The sequence below is a fragment of the Pezoporus occidentalis genome, unplaced genomic scaffold (assembly GCF_034315485.1).
Source record: "Pezoporus occidentalis ecotype Australia unplaced genomic scaffold, CSIRO_AGI_Poc_V1 ctg4, whole genome shotgun sequence".
Taxonomy (NCBI): Eukaryota; Metazoa; Chordata; class Aves; order Psittaciformes; family Psittacidae; genus Pezoporus; species Pezoporus occidentalis.
Genome location: NW_026915724.1, coordinates 3399995 through 3415211, shown reverse-complemented (window position 1 = coordinate 3415211; position 15217 = coordinate 3399995). Strand labels below are relative to the sequence as shown.

Here is a 15217-nt window from a genome sequence, read left to right as displayed (position 1 = left end):
GAGGCTGCCTCCCTGTCTGCAGACCTGGCACCTGAACCCTCTCCTGGACGGAAAGAAACTCAAAAAAAATAAACTACCTGAAAGGCTCCCTCCCCATCTCTCCTTTCTCAACCCTCCAAAATATTAGGCTGAGTGCACCCTTGGGAAGGAGTTGGGGGAGGAGGACAGGTAAAGAACCCGGATGCTTGGGAAAACCACCAGATGTCTCTCTTTTTTAGGAATTTTCCCTTTTGTTGGCATGCTTCTTTATGGTGAATTTTGTTTTGTGTGTACTAGAGTAACTGTGCATGGGATCTCTCTAGCTCTGAAACTAAGGCTTAGAAGAGGCATGTGTTAAATAGAAGCCTATGGTGATAGAAAGAGAAGTATAGTGATATCCATACAAAGTTTCACACTGCTCTTGACCAAAGGTTAATCAATGTCAGAAGAAAAACTCATTTTGACTACCAAAGCTTTGGATCAGCCTTGATACGCTGCAAAGGAAAGACACCCAGCAGAGGCCTGTCTCAGCTCCTCTGCCTTCAGAGCCAATGTATGAAGGCTTCTTTTACTGCCAGCATGGGGAAGGAAGGAAGCCTTGGAGAAGGCAGTTCTACACACACCAGGAAATGAAGATCCAAGCACTGCTGCCTTCCAGGGCAGAACTGTCTCTCTTTCAGCACTGCACGTGGCTTATGGAGGGGAAAGCCCCCAAGCCCATCAGCGTCCTTCAGCACTATCTCCAGCACTGCTATCTCCAGCACCCACTGTTCTTGTCTTACCCATCTCCAGTAGCATCAAGAGCATGATGCTGCCAGCCTGCATTCCCATTTGCTGATGGGTACATCAGTGGGAAACTGCCACATATCAGGTATGGGTTGGTTCAAGAAAGTGAATGGATTCCTCTTTGGTTATTTCCTTGGGGTTTTCACATCCCTGTAAAAAAAAAAGAAAGAAAAAAAAAATCCACTTTTCGTTAAAAGAGTCGTTTCAGTCTGATGGTGAAACTGATACTACAGAAATACATATTCTTGTGTGCTGCCTTCCTGCTCCGTAATGGCTCTTGCATTAGGGACTGGGGGTGGGGAGCTGTTGTCCATTTACTTGAGCAAAGATTGCTATTGAATGAAGCCTTTAATGGGGTGTTTATGCTCCCACTCAGCTAAGAGCTCCACTTGTGGCAGAGTAGTGTTTCCCTCCACCTTGACAGCTATTAGAGAATCGATACAGGTAATCCCTCGGCTGGCTGTCAGCACTCTCCAGCTGTGGGGCTACCCTGGCTACTGCCATGGGCTCACTTGTGGGAAAGCAAAACTCTGGAGAGCAGCCTGCCACCACATCTCCACCACCACTGTGCTGGATCAGTGCCCCCAAACCATGCAAGGCCAAGAGGGAATGTCACCGACTTCACCTGGGTTAAGAAAAGGATGGACTTGACCATTTCTCCCTAAGAAGAAGGGGCTCCACAGACTGATTTCACTTCAGGGATTACCTGTGAATTGCATTTTTGGCCAGTAGAACCCAAGAATTCATCCTTTTCCCCTTCTTTGATAGACAAAGGACATTTTCTCTGCTACTGCATTTCTATTAATGCCCAAGGTGTCTCCTACTGGCATTCTCACACTAAGGCATGCAACAGTGCTCTCTACTAAATTGCTGGGCTAACCAGAAGTCAGTCCTGTGAATTTAAGCCTTGTTTGTCATTGCTGCAATGCAGCTAAGCTGTGATTTCCAGAACAATCCCTACAGCAAGAGCTGCTGCAGAATGCCCTGCTGGGGATGGAGATGGAACAGAGCTGCTTGAGTTCTGCTGTAGGAGAGGCAGAGATGCCGTGATACTCTCTTCTGTCCCACATACCCCCCAGCTGCCAACACCCCACCCCTTGGTGGGACTTGGCTTTTCAGAAAAAGTGGCATTCACTGGTGGACATTAAGCCTTTTTAAAACTTGAGTTAAACACCATAAAAACAGAGCCAGCTGCTGATCCCACTGAAGATCTGGATGTATTTTACATGAGGTCAGAAAAGAAGGAAAGCAGAGAGCAAATCCCACATCTCCTGATACCCTTCATATGCCCAAGGCCCTTACACTATGTACATTAGGGAAAGCCAGAACAGAGAAGATACAATGGGATATGTATGCATGAGGAAAGAAGGGCAAATTAATGTGAATGTGTCCATAAGGGTGAAACAAACACCAAAGCTTGCTGCAGAGGCATGTAGGAGACTGGGGACCCTGAGAAATGGCTTTCTGAAGGAAGGGACAGCCAGTCAGGGCTTCCCTGGTGAATGATCTCTCTTGTTTAATGGACAGTTGGGCACTAATCAATAGATGTGTTTGTGGCATTATCTTCAACTCACTAAGCTCCTTGCTTTACCCTTCCCTCAGTGGTTAACCACCTCCCTCTTCCTCGAATCCCAGGGAGTACAGCAGGGACAGGGGTTGGGGTGGCAGAGGGATGGGGACCAGGTGTTTGAAGAGCTGGGAGATGCAGGAGATGCAGGGAGATGCTGGAGATGCAGGGAGATGCTGGAGGCAGCAGATGTCAGTGGCCAGACCTTTTGTTCCCTCTAACTCCCCAGCCTGAGCTCTGGGACCACCCTTTTGTTTTTGTCTCGCCATTGTCATTCACTAAGGAGGGGCTTTTCAGGAGTTAGCCCCACAGAGGCTCATCTGTCTCCCCAGCACCGAAATCAAACAGCAACTGCCCTCACCCTCTGGTTTCTATTTAGACCACTCTCCACATTTAAAAAACCCTGACACAGTTAATGCAAAGAATTGAAAAGTCAGCTAGTGTCTTGCAGGACTGGTTTGTCCCAACAGACTTGACCTGCTGCTCCCCTTGGCAGCACCATGTTTAGTCCTAGTTAGGGGAAAGAAGAGCCAGGGTGCACAGCCAGGTAGTTTCTATAATCCTTTGCCTTGGAAAATGCAGTGATAACTGAGCCCTCAGCCAGGGAAGCCAAGCTACAGCCAGTTTAAGCAAAACTGAGTGAGTAATATGGGTACCTATTTCACTTAGTGCGTTACTACAGTCACTGTCATGGAAAATAAATGGCCCATAGTTGATACTAAGAAATGCGAGAGGTGGATCTAGTACAGCCTGCAGAAAGCTGCAGGGATAGCCTGCTTTCTGCATCCTCAGCTCAGAAATGACCAGCAGGCACCATTACTGAGTATCATGGTGTCTGCTCAGGAGGAACCTACAGCTGGGGCTTCCCAGCGAAAGGACTGAGCCCTTACAGTTTACTTGGTCACAAATATTCTCCCTTTAGTGGAACTTGCAAGGCAGGCTCCTTAATGCACATGGCCTCCTGTGCTGTGCAGTCGTCCTAGGAACATGAATGATGGGAAAGCGCAGTGTGCGCACACACCCCACCCCCTCTATTTTCTGTTTGTGAGTAAATGCCTGAAACCCTGCTCCTGGCTGAGCTGCTCATTCATGAGGCCGCTGCCAGCAGGGCCATAGAAGTGCAAGCAAATGTGCAAATCCCCGGAGGAAAACCTCAGTTTGTGGGCACACTCCGGGTTCGTGCACACCACAGGAGCATTCCTTAATCTAAATCTAAACTCTCCTAAACCCTGCTCAGCAAGGGCAGCGATATGTTTTCACTGACAATCACTGCATTTTCCTCGCAGGAGACTAAAATCTGCTCCGGCTGGCAGGAGAGCTCAGCGTGCCCTTCCTCCCGCTTCCTGCTGCTAAATTTCTCCCCACCCCGCTGTGAAGTGTGCTGCTGGCCAAGTAGCAGCCCCAGGGCCCCGCAGCACAGCTGGGACTCGCTATTGAGAAGGGAGAGGATGGTGCTATAGGGTAGTTAAATGCTACAGGGTAGTTGAATGCCTTTTTTAGTGCTCAATCCGGATCCATCATCTTGCTTGCAAGTGGGAGTGAACTCAATCCAGAGCTGAATGGCTTCAGCTTCCATGAACTATTGGAACACTTAAGGCCCAATCCATCAAGACACTGGGTGCCTTTGACTTCTAATGCAGTCAGCTGCTACACAGCGGGACAAGGGCTATAATTCCCACTAGGAGACAGTTTGACTCTGTAATGACTTACAAATGATGCATAAAACACCCTTCATCCCTTTGCTACTATCTCAAATACACAACTCCAATACATCTGGCAGGAAACAACCTATAGCCCAATGACGTATGCTATAGCTTCCAATAATTTATTTTCAACTTTTGCATAAAGGTAATTGTAATAATCTTACTTAGCATCAAAATTTATATATACAGGTTTACTGTGCAAGATAACCAGTACCTTCAATCACATGTACAAGCAAAACCACATACTCTTTTTTTACAGGCAACTCATCAAATACTGAAGAAGGGTACTAATATTCTAGTACAAGATATCTGGAGTTCTTCAAGCAGAAGTAAATGCACTACAGAAGATACACCACTTAAATAACCCTCATTCACAAGAAACAAGGAAATTACCTGCTTGGGAAGCTAACACTGCAATTCATAGCACCTTGAAGCCATTCCTTGTGCTCAGTATTTTACTTACAAGTAGGTGGTTCTGTAAATATTTTAATATTTTTACCAGGAAAACAATGAGGGCAGAGAAAGTTAAGTTACAATAAAAACTGCATAAGAAAGAGTGCAAATCAACATTATCTACACAGTACAATTAAATGCGCAGGTAACTTTTTTCCTAGTTCTATGCTGTATTCAAAGAGGTTTTTAAGGTTGGCACAAAATAAAATTTCTCTCTTATGTGCAAAGTCCTTGTTAAATCCTAGCAGATCTAGGATATTAAAAGGGAATCTCATTATCTCAGTAACATCAAGCTACCTGTGCTAATCAACCAACTCCAGCAAGGGCTTCCATTATCCCCCCTGGATGACACACAAAGTCCCACTGACACTGGGAGCCCCTCTTGAATGTACAGCCCCCTGCGAATTATGCTGGCCCACTCAGTGATAAAGTAGACTTATGTGCTAATTACAGCACGCTCTATACTCAGTGATGCTTCCAGCTTTTTGCTAAGCCTCCGTCAAGTTGATATTTCACATTGCCAGGGAATGCTATTTTGTTAAAGATTTTTAACAAAGGCCCACGTGGGCCCAGAATGAAACATTTCTATGAGGCCACTCAACTGCTTATGACCCACCTGAGCACTCATTGGTGGTTGGGACTATCTTCACATTTGGTCCTCTCATCTGTGAGAAGGCAAAGCCAACCTGCAATATCTCTGCTAACTGGCAGCTACTCATCACACCCTGCTCCTCTCCCTCATGGCCAATCAGCATCCTCTAGAAGAGGGGGTCTCAATGCCCTGGAGCTCTCAGTGTCCAGCAGCTGAATGAAGGAATTAAATACCCCTAACGCTGGTGTAGTAGTCAGTATCTTTGAAGCAGTTCACATTTAAATAGAGCAACATAAAAGACTTGCAGGTTAAGGTGAAGTAGACCCCATACTTGGTCATGCATCCTAACAAAACAAAGAGGTTAAATTGGCTTTGGGAAATGCACTTGTTAAAATCATCCCTCACACAAGTTTTGGTATGCATTGCACCAGGCAGTCCACAGATGTGGTACATTAGAGACATGGAAACACTCTTCACAGTGGTATTTGTGCACAAAAGGTTCGTGGGAGGTGAAATTCCTCCTCTCTGTGTTTCTCTGTTGAGAAAATTAATGTATGGGAGAAGGGGAAGGTGGGGTAGCATATCTTGGATTTTACCCCAGTCCAGGGTGGCATCAGTGCACCCAGGTGAGAAACTATGCCCAGGGTCCAGAGGACTGAATGTACCCAAAGAGTCACTATGAGGGTAAGTGTCACCTCCTGCGATGTGCACAAAACTATGAACAAACACATACACATATAGACAGATACACACATAAGCTGGCCCAAGACATGTCCACAGGGTTCTTGACTAATGAGCATCATGCACCTTCAGGTGGACTTGGTAATCCTCCTGCCCCAGGAAGTGCACGCCGCACACGGAGCAAGTGCACTCCTCCTTGCTGTGCATGCGCCTCACATGGCTGTCGTGGGCTGCGTGTGAGGCAAAGACTTTGCCGCAGTACTTGCACTTGAAGGGCTTCTCTCCTGAGTGCTGGCGGATGTGAGTGCGCAGGATGCTGGACGCCGTGAATGCCTGAAAAGGTAAGGAGTTGAAAGTAATCCATTTTCACATACGTATTTCCCAGGTTCAGCTAATTCAGGCCCATCAGAAGAACTGTACTCTGAAATTAAGTCCACAAATAACATTCTCAGATAACTTAAGGTAAAAAACCCAACCTCACAGCAACAAGGAACCAGAAGCCAACAGCTATCGCTATATGGATGTGGCTGAGTCCATGGAATTAGATGAATCTCAGAGAAAGATTTCTGACCAGATACCAATAAGTATCTTCTACATGTCAAGGGGTGAGAAGTCAATACAGTTCTAATTAGCTTTGCAGCTCCGTTATGTTTGGGGAAAATAATGCAGCTTTTCCTTCCAGTTTTTATTTTCAAAGTCAGATCTGTATTCACATACTCTGGGCACCTGGGGATTCAGGTGCCAGAATTCATTCATGCAATTCAGCATCCATCTTTTGAGGTTTCATTTTCCCCACTCCATCATACTCTGCTCTTCCTTCACTCAGACCTTCCAGCCTGGTTCCCCACACACACCTGAGGAGCAAAGTGTGCACAACTACACTCTGTTCCCCTTGTAAAGGCTCATTTTCTATCTGGGGAGAAAACCCTCTCACCAAGACTGGAGCAGGAATCCTGCAAAGTTTTGAGTGTTTCCCCCTGTTTTCCTCCAAGAGAGACACTTTCAGGCCCCTCACTATTTGCAGACCACACAAAATAAATCCTCTTTAGTACCATTATGTTGCTGAACCATCACAAGTTTTCACAGCATAAAACAATACATGTCAGATATTGTTTCACTAAGAACCTTAGAGCTCAAACAGATGTGTGATTCCTATATAAAAGTCCCTGAAGGTGTATATTGAGAGGGCCAAAGTATGCTTAAGGGCCAGAATGGTGATATTTGCCTCAGACTTTTGCTTTAATCACAATGTCACCCAGGTAATGAGTAATGAGCCCAGGAAAGCAAAGCAGTGCTGGAGTACAGCCATCATTAGAGGTAAAAGAGGCAAAGAGGAACCATGACAGCAATAGGAGGCACAGATGAGGATGCTTTAAAATAGCGCCTGGCTTTCCAGTCACAGAAATGCTGGCTATGTCCCAGGATAGTTGCAGCATCCTGCAGCCGTAGGGCTAAAGGTTTAACTTGATCCAATATGCAACAGTCTACCAAAATGGCTGCACGCTGGTCAAGGGTCCCATGTGTCTTAAGGGATCTGTTCAGAGAGCAGTCTGTAAAGCTTTGCCACCTCTCCCTGTGATCAGAAGATTAAAGGATGACATTTCATCTTAAACTCTGCCTACAAGTGTTTAGGGTGTCTGGGAGAGAAAGAAATGCAATAGCTAAAGGGATCTTCTTTAAGTACAGGACACTTCTGCTCTGTGTTAGTCCAGCCAGTCATTAACAAAACTTCTCTTTCTCCAAGATCAGGAGGACCTTGCTACATGACAACAGTGCTTCTGCATTGCATGGACACTCCCATAGCACCTGGAGCCCTATCTATTTTCACCCTCAGCAGCATGTATGTTCATCCACCTTCTGTCTGTTGGGAAAGCTGTCACTTCTCACACTGGAAGAGCTCATCTGAATCATCCCTGCTGTGAGCATCACAGATAGGCACATTTTTGATCAGTGCTTTATGACTTTACTCATGTTCTTTTTTAATGAAACCTCCATGTCCAGTTGCACATCAATGGCCCTGTTACTTCAAGCATACGCAGTTGTATCATGCAGGTTCAGCTTATGGGGCAAATCTATTCACTGCACTCCAGAAACAATGCCAGTAATATCAAAACCTACCTATCTGATGAGAAAGGGGAATACTGCATCTATCTGTATGCCTTGGATGGCAATCGAAATGCTCTCAAGCTTTCCTACATCCTTTCCCACAGCAATTCTCTCAGCTAGAATGAAACACAAATTCCACAACAGAAGGAGACCAGAACATGTTTCTTCAGTCTGAGCCAGCTCTGTCACTTCAGCTCACAACTGTGCCCAGAATATAGTCAACTTATCTGGTTGTCAACTTAAATAGAAGACATTTTCTTGAAAGAAAACAGAAAATAAGCAGAAAAATAACCTGTAAAAAATGAAATTGAGCATGGAAAGAGTCACCTCCCTGCAGGTCCAGTGTGTTGCTAAGCATGGCAGAGGACAGGGGGATGCAGCAGAGCACAGATGGGGCTTTGCCTTACCTTGTTGCAGTACACACATTTGTAGGGGCGTTCCCCAGAGTGAACCCTCATGTGTTTGCTCAGGCTGGAGGACTGAGAAAAGCTCTTTCCACACTCTGAGCACTGGGAAAGAAAAAATGGATAATGTTAAAAAGAAGCACAAAACAGCATAGTTCAAAAGAAAAAATAGGTATATAGAGTATGTGCATGTATTTTCCTATGTATTTTTATATGTATTTATCTATATACATATATCCATGTATATGGATGTACCCATATACACACACTAGTAATTTAAGCAGTAACAATTTCAAATACAGTCAGAATTTTTATCTGGTTCTAAGAACTTTTTTTTTTTAAAAAAAAAGAAAAAAACATTCAAAATGTCAAAGCTTTTTTGTGCTATTAAAATGGTTTCATTTAAAATCGTGCTTCAGAACACAAGACAATACTGACTTACAGTAATCAAAATCAAGCATTTATGTAAAATCACTTTCTTCAGAATGTAAATCAAGCTCCAGCTGTTACTTTTAATTTTAAACTAAAAATACTAAAGTAATCTTATAATAAATCTTAGAACTAGATCTTAAAACAATACCATTTATTTTTCAGAAATGGGGAGTCGGTCACACACTTAAGCCCACAGCTTGACCTGTCAGAAGTGCCTCTTGGCAGGAGTGAAACAAGTAGCATCCTCAAGCTGCTGTGCAGCAGCCAGCAGGACAAAACCAATTCACAAGAGTCACTTGAGAGACTTGCATTGATTCAGTGCAATTTATAAGAGCCCCAAACCAATTTCTCCCTACAATAATTGGAAAGAAATTATCTTTCAGAAGTTCAAAGTAAACTAAGCTATGACTGATCTTGAAAGAAGGTGCTTATTTTTTACTGACATTTTCCATCTCTGCTTTTTTTGAGTTGATCATTCTCATATAGATGTGATATATTCAGAGTAAGTTTCATCTTACTGCTGTTCTAAAGTATTTATTTCATATGCATTTCACAACAAATGCTCTAGGAAATGAAATTAATAAGAATTAGATGGTATTCAATGCCTCATGTTTAATAGAATATTTTTCACCTGTAACTAAATCATTCTGATGTTCTGACATTGTAATATTGTTGATTTAGTTGGAAAAAGTTTTCCCTGAAAAGTTTACATTACTGCAAGATTATCTATAAAATAGGTATTTTGAGGATTTTTTCAGGCCCATTTCAAGCACTGGAACTTGATGTTCCTAGGCCTTCAGGAAGTCTGGTTTTCCACCCCCAGTGATCATAGAGAAAACTGATGCTATAGAGAGGTGTTTGGCACAGATGAGGAAAGTATCTCAGCAATTATTTGTTTCCATAAATTGAAAATCTGCTCTCCATTGACTGTAAACCTTTTAGCTCCTGTTTTGTTTAACAGACACAGAAGTCTGTTGGTTCTCAGGCTGAACGGAGGGAATGAGGGATAAGAGACATCATCTCCTCAGATCCAGGACAAGTGGAGTACCTTCAAACATAAGTTAACACCACACCATGTCAGAAAAGTAGCAAAACCCACAGGCAAACATCCAAAGAGCTCAAAAGAAATAGTTTCTTTTAAAGGTCTCGCTGAGACTGTGGGGTTTATTTTCCCAATGTAAATCCATCAAATTTCTTTAACTAAGCTCTGCTGCACAGGATAAACTCCTCCTGTACAGGCAAAGTGGTCCTTCCAGAGAGCTGCCAGGGCAACTGGAGGAGGGAGACCACCAGCATCCTACCCTCAGCCAAAAGACTCCGTAATTAGTCCCCTCAAAAGAGCCAGTACCTGCGGAGTGACCCAGGGGCAGGCTCACCTTGTGAGGTCGATGTCTTTCATGAACGTGGAGAACATGGATCCTCAGCCTGTCTCTTTTTTCAAAGGATCGGTTGCAGAGGTTACAAGGAAATTTGCGGTCCCCCTGGTCCACACAGCGGGTGTACTTGAGGTGCTTGTCCCGGTAGTACTTGTAGGCAAAAACCTTGCCGCAGCGGTCACACTTAAAGCTTTCCCCGGCTTCTGTACGGGAGAAGGGAAAGGGCCACCTCGGAGTTACATCGCAGCGCCAGGGGCTCCTTTCAAACCTGCTGCATTCCCAGAGCTGGTACCGAGTTGGGAATTATAAGTCCCAATTTAAAATTCCCAACTTATTGGGAGGACATTAAGGGTAAATGGATTCTGGCAAAACCATTAACAAAATACCCATCGGTTCTCACTGCTCCACTTGCCTATTACCTTTCTAACGGGGGGGAGTAAACTGCAGCCCACAGCCTGGTAAAATCACCGGGTTTAGCTACTGACTACAGCAAGGACAGGGGCTCATCCTTGGTTCTCCCAAAACAGGGAGAGAATGTGAAAAAACAACTCAAAGTCGCATGCAAAAGTATCTCCCCACACAGAAACACTGCCAGGTATCTCATACTAACATTGTCCGTAAATTTCAGGTCCTGTCCTCAAAAGAAAAATAAACTTGCACGGTTTTTCTAGATGGTTTTTAAAAAGCTGCCGGACAAAACCACATTTATTTGGTTTTCTTTTGTATTTAACACTGTTCTCAACCACTGAATTTGGAACAACAGTGACTGGATATTTTTCAAACGCTCACGCATCCTTTTCTGCCGTTAACAAAAGCAGCTTTGGCTTAAGCCTTAAAATGAAACGAACGATTTACCTGAACCAGGCACCTGAAGACAACATTGCTAAATTCCCGTGCCAGTCTAGTTCTCTGCCTCACTGGGGCACCTCTCCCACTCCAGCCTGCCCTGCGCTGGCATACACCCGTTTTCCCCGTACATAAGCTTTGCTTATAAGAAGGACATTTATTTTTTTTTCGCATTATAAACAGTTATTCCGGGAATAAGCGTGTTTTGACATTTGATCTGCAAGCCATACCGGCATTATTGGATCTCAACGACTTCTGCCTGCCACATTTACTGAGTGTTAATTGCACGAAAAACATAATAAAAGCAGGCATGTGCGATCATAAGATAAAACAGGACCAAAACCAGAATGCCGCTTAAAAGTCCCTCTCGTCTCAAAACGCGTGCCCCCTTCCCTTACGCGGAGCCGAGGGCGGCCCAGCCCCGCACCACCAGGTGTTTTACAGCCGTCGGGCGAACAATTTCAGATCCCCAAGGAAACGCGAACGAGGAGAATTTTGCACCGAGCTGGCAGAAGCCGTCGGTGCGGTCCCCCGTGCCGAGAGGAAGCTGCTGCTCCGGGATACTGGAGTTGCAGGGAAGAGAAGGGGCAGGCAGGCCCGGGCACCCTGACACTGGCTCACCGCAAGGACTGGGGAGCGTTCGAAGTAAAACATAGATGGAAAAAGGTGGTGTCCGAGTTCCTTTACCTCCCTTCGTGCGAGCCTACCCCCGGCCAGACGCAGGACCATGGGCACGAGGGGCTGGCAGGCTCACCTTCGGGGTCGTCCGGATGCTTCTTCCGCTCCTCCCCGTCCTTCAGGCTGATCGGGATGCCCAGGAACTGCACGTAGCAATCTCCGTACCACACCAGGAGCTCCTGCTTCGGCAAGATTTCCTTGCAGCTCTCGTAGAATATTTGCCCCTCGCACTGGATAGCTGTCAAGTTCTGCTCCTCGGGGTACCTGGCACAGTTCACCAGAGACATCCAGTTGCCAGAGGCACCTTTCCCGTCTATGAAGTGGCTCAGGCGATCGCATTCAAAGATCTGGAGAGCAGGGAGAACCCGATCAAGTTTGACCGATCCTTCCTTCCCGCACATGTCCCGCTCGCACCGATCCACCCCCCGCACCGGGCCGAGCCCCTCTCGCAGGCTAAGGGAGTGGGGCGGCCGAGCCCAGAGGTGCCTCCACTACCTCCCACATCAGTGAGTTGTCGTCGTAAATCTTGATCTCGCTGATGCTGACCGCTTTGCCTTGGAAAGGGCCGAAGCGGACTCCTTTGGGGATGGGGTCTGTGCAGAAGACTCCGACCTGAGACAAGTCCCCGTACTCCACCTGCAGCACCGAGAGCCCTGCGGGGAACAGGGCGCGCTGAGCGCGGCTTGGCCACTGCTGGGCGCGGAGCGGGGCGCTGGCAGCGCCGGGCCCCTACCTTCCGGCATCTGCAGCGAGTCCCTGTTGAGCAGCGGGGCGCAGGAGAACTGCGCAGCACCTCCAGAGAAGGAGTCCGCAGCACCTGCAGAAGAGGGACCCCTTCTTCAGCCGGCAGTGCAGCTGCAGAGGGGCAGGGGGAGCGGGTCCTGCTGGGCCCGACGGCGTCCGAAGCCCGAATCACTCCCGTTTTTTCCCGGCATGGGCTCGTAATGCAAGAAAACTACGGGGAAAGGAAGCCCGAGGTGCCCTCGGCGATGTCCGGTGGGCATGGCTCCGGCGGGACCACCCGCACCCCACTCTGGGGACTGTCCCCAGACCCCACCGTACACCCGGCCTCAAGGAACGACCTTCCGCCCTGTTGCTCCTCGGTGGCTCTCTTGCGCAGGCAGCCCCTTGCGCACAAGCAGGAGACCCCCTTACCCGTGCTGGCAGGGGGCAACCGGGGCCCCGAGATGGCGTGGATGCTCCCGGCCAGCTGACTGCTCCGGAGCGCCCCGTACAGCACCGTGTTGAGCTCCTCCTCGGTGAAGTGGTACCTGTGGTTCTGTCCCTCCGGCGCTCCGGCCTCCGGGCTGCGGGCAGCCTTGTGCGGGGCGCTCAAATAGAGCTGTGCCGGAGAGCCAAGGGCCCCTGCCCCGACGAGCGAGTCTTCCTTGGGAGAGAAGGGGTCCTGCGGCTTGGCGTAGTGGGGCAAAGGGAGACCGGGAAAGGGCTCTGCGGGCAGGGGGGGCGGCTGGCTCAGAAAAGTGGGGGCCCTGCTGAAGCTGTACTGGGGCAAAGGCGGGGAGGCGGGGAGCATCCCACCCAGGGATTTTAGGGGCTGGAAGAAGTCGGGGGCCGCTTCGAAGTACTGGGCGGGAGGGTGGAAAGGGAGGTAGTAGGCAGTCCCGAGCTCGTCTCTGTAGTCTCCGGGGACAAACTCGCCCGCCAGGTACAGAGCCATGTCGGGGCGGGGCGGGAAGGGAAGAAGGTAGGGAGCGAGCTGTCGGGAAGCGGAGAGGCAGACACCCGGGTGTGTCTGGGGGTGCCGCTGCGGGGTGGGATAGAGGCGCAGGAGCAGCCGATCGGTACTGTCCGCCGCCCGGCGCCGTCGGGGAGAGTGGGCTGACCCCGCGGCTATATGCGCCGGGGAGGGAGGATAAGGGGGGGCAGGCGCAGACGGCCCGCCCCGGGGGTCGCGCAGCCCTGGGAGTGGGCGAGGGGGGCTGCCCAGACCGGAGGCCCCTACTCCGGGGCGGAGTCGCGGCTTTTGCCGGAGCGGCCTGGCCGCCCCTCTCTACGTCGAGGCCAGCGGTGTCGGAGGGACAGGGGGGGGATACCCAACCTCCTGGACCCACCTCCCCTGCCGCCTGCTCTGCCCCCTGCCTCTCCAAGCCCAACCGCTGGACCCGGCCGGAGGGCCGGTGGCTCTGCCGCTTCCCAGACTAGGAGGCCGGTGTGCCGGAACGATGTTCTCTACGGATAAGCACCTACTGCTGTGGGTGAGCACCAGGCCCGGGGGCCGTCGTGCTCCCCAGCCGGACCCACGGCTCCCGCGCACTGTCTCGGGGGTTCCAGGCGTAGGGTTTGGATACAGAGAATCAAAACTCATCTCCAAAATTCCAGTGATACAGCAGCACACCCTCAGCCACTGTAGGTTTCACAGGCATTGCTGAGGTGATTTTAGTTTACCTTGGGGCTGTCTGTTGGGTGCCTGGCAGGACATTGGGCTGTTGCTGGGGTTTTCCTGGTTCCATAACCAGGCCTACGCCAGGACCTGCTCAGAATGGGGCCAGAGGAAGACATCTGGCCCTTGCCCCCTGCAGAGGTGCTGGGTGAACCCCTTCTGCAGGGTTTCATCCTAGGTTTTGTGGGTTTCTCCTTCTTCTAATCTCCCCTTCCTCCCACATGACTACATGCTACAACTGCTATAACAAGGTTACCTGGAAGGGGCTGCAGGATTCAAGGGGGCCAGGTGTGCACCTTGTCATTGGAGGATGTCATCCCTGCTGGTGCAGGGAGATGGAGAAATCTTCAGTCTAGGGCAAAACCCCATGGAGGGTGGGTTACTGCAGAGCCCCTGCCTGGGGGACACTGAACACGCAGGCATGGAGAAAAGGGCCAGGATGGGTTGAGCTGCACTGTAGAGAGCTTGGGGACTTGCACCCATAAGTCCCTCTTGGAGCAAAGCAGTGTAGGATTTCGTTGAGCACAGCACAGCACAAAGACAAACTGCACCAAACACAGCTGCAGAGGGGAACAAACACAGCCAGACCTGACTCCTGGAGGTTTATATGCCATTAGAGTGGTTATGGTTTAACCTTACCAGCAGCTGAGCCCACAGTCACTCACTCATTGCCCCTGCATTGAGATGAGGGAGAAAACTGAAGAGTAAAAGTGAGATTGAGATAAAGACAACAGGTAAAGCAAAAACTATGTGTGCAAGCAAAGAAAACAAGGAATTCACTCACCACTTCCCATCACAGGCATGTGTTCAGCCATCTCCAGGAAAGCAGGACTCCATCACATGTAATGGTTACTTGGGAAGACAAAAGCCATCACTCTGAATGTGCCCCTGCTTTCTTATTCTTCCCCTAGTTTTATAAACGTGCTCCCCTTTTTCTTCTTCCCTCAGCTTTACATGATGCTCACAACATCATCTGGTATGGAATATCATTGTAGCCAGCTGGGGTCAGCTGTCCCAGCTGTGTTCCCTCCCAACTCCTTGTGCACCCCCAGCCTACTCACTGGTGGGTGGTGTGAGGAGCAGATAAGGCCTCGTCTCTGTGCAAGCACTGAATTATCAACACTGTTTTCAGCACAAATACAAACCCTAGCCCCAGACCAATTACCTAACTCTACCTTAGCCAAAAGCAGCTATAAAGGTGTGCTATAAAAAT

The 15217-nt window shown here is 48.5% G+C and overlaps 1 protein-coding gene across 1 annotated transcript; it reads right to left on the bottom strand.

Annotated features, from left to right (window-relative positions):
- Positions 1-5369: 5369 nt before the first annotated feature.
- PRDM14 (PR/SET domain 14) lies at positions 5370-13929 on the bottom strand. Its single transcript, XM_062633127.1, has 8 exons — positions 13719-13929; positions 12751-13523; positions 12337-12385; positions 12099-12256; positions 11680-11950; positions 10080-10282; positions 8275-8376; positions 5370-6094 (listed from the first exon to the last, which is right to left on the bottom strand). Exons 1-8 carry the CDS (start codon positions 13927-13929, stop codon positions 5870-5872), a joined length of 1992 nt encoding a protein of 663 aa, XP_062489111.1. The 3' UTR covers positions 5370-5869.
- Between the last annotated feature and the right edge of the window lie 1288 nt (positions 13930-15217).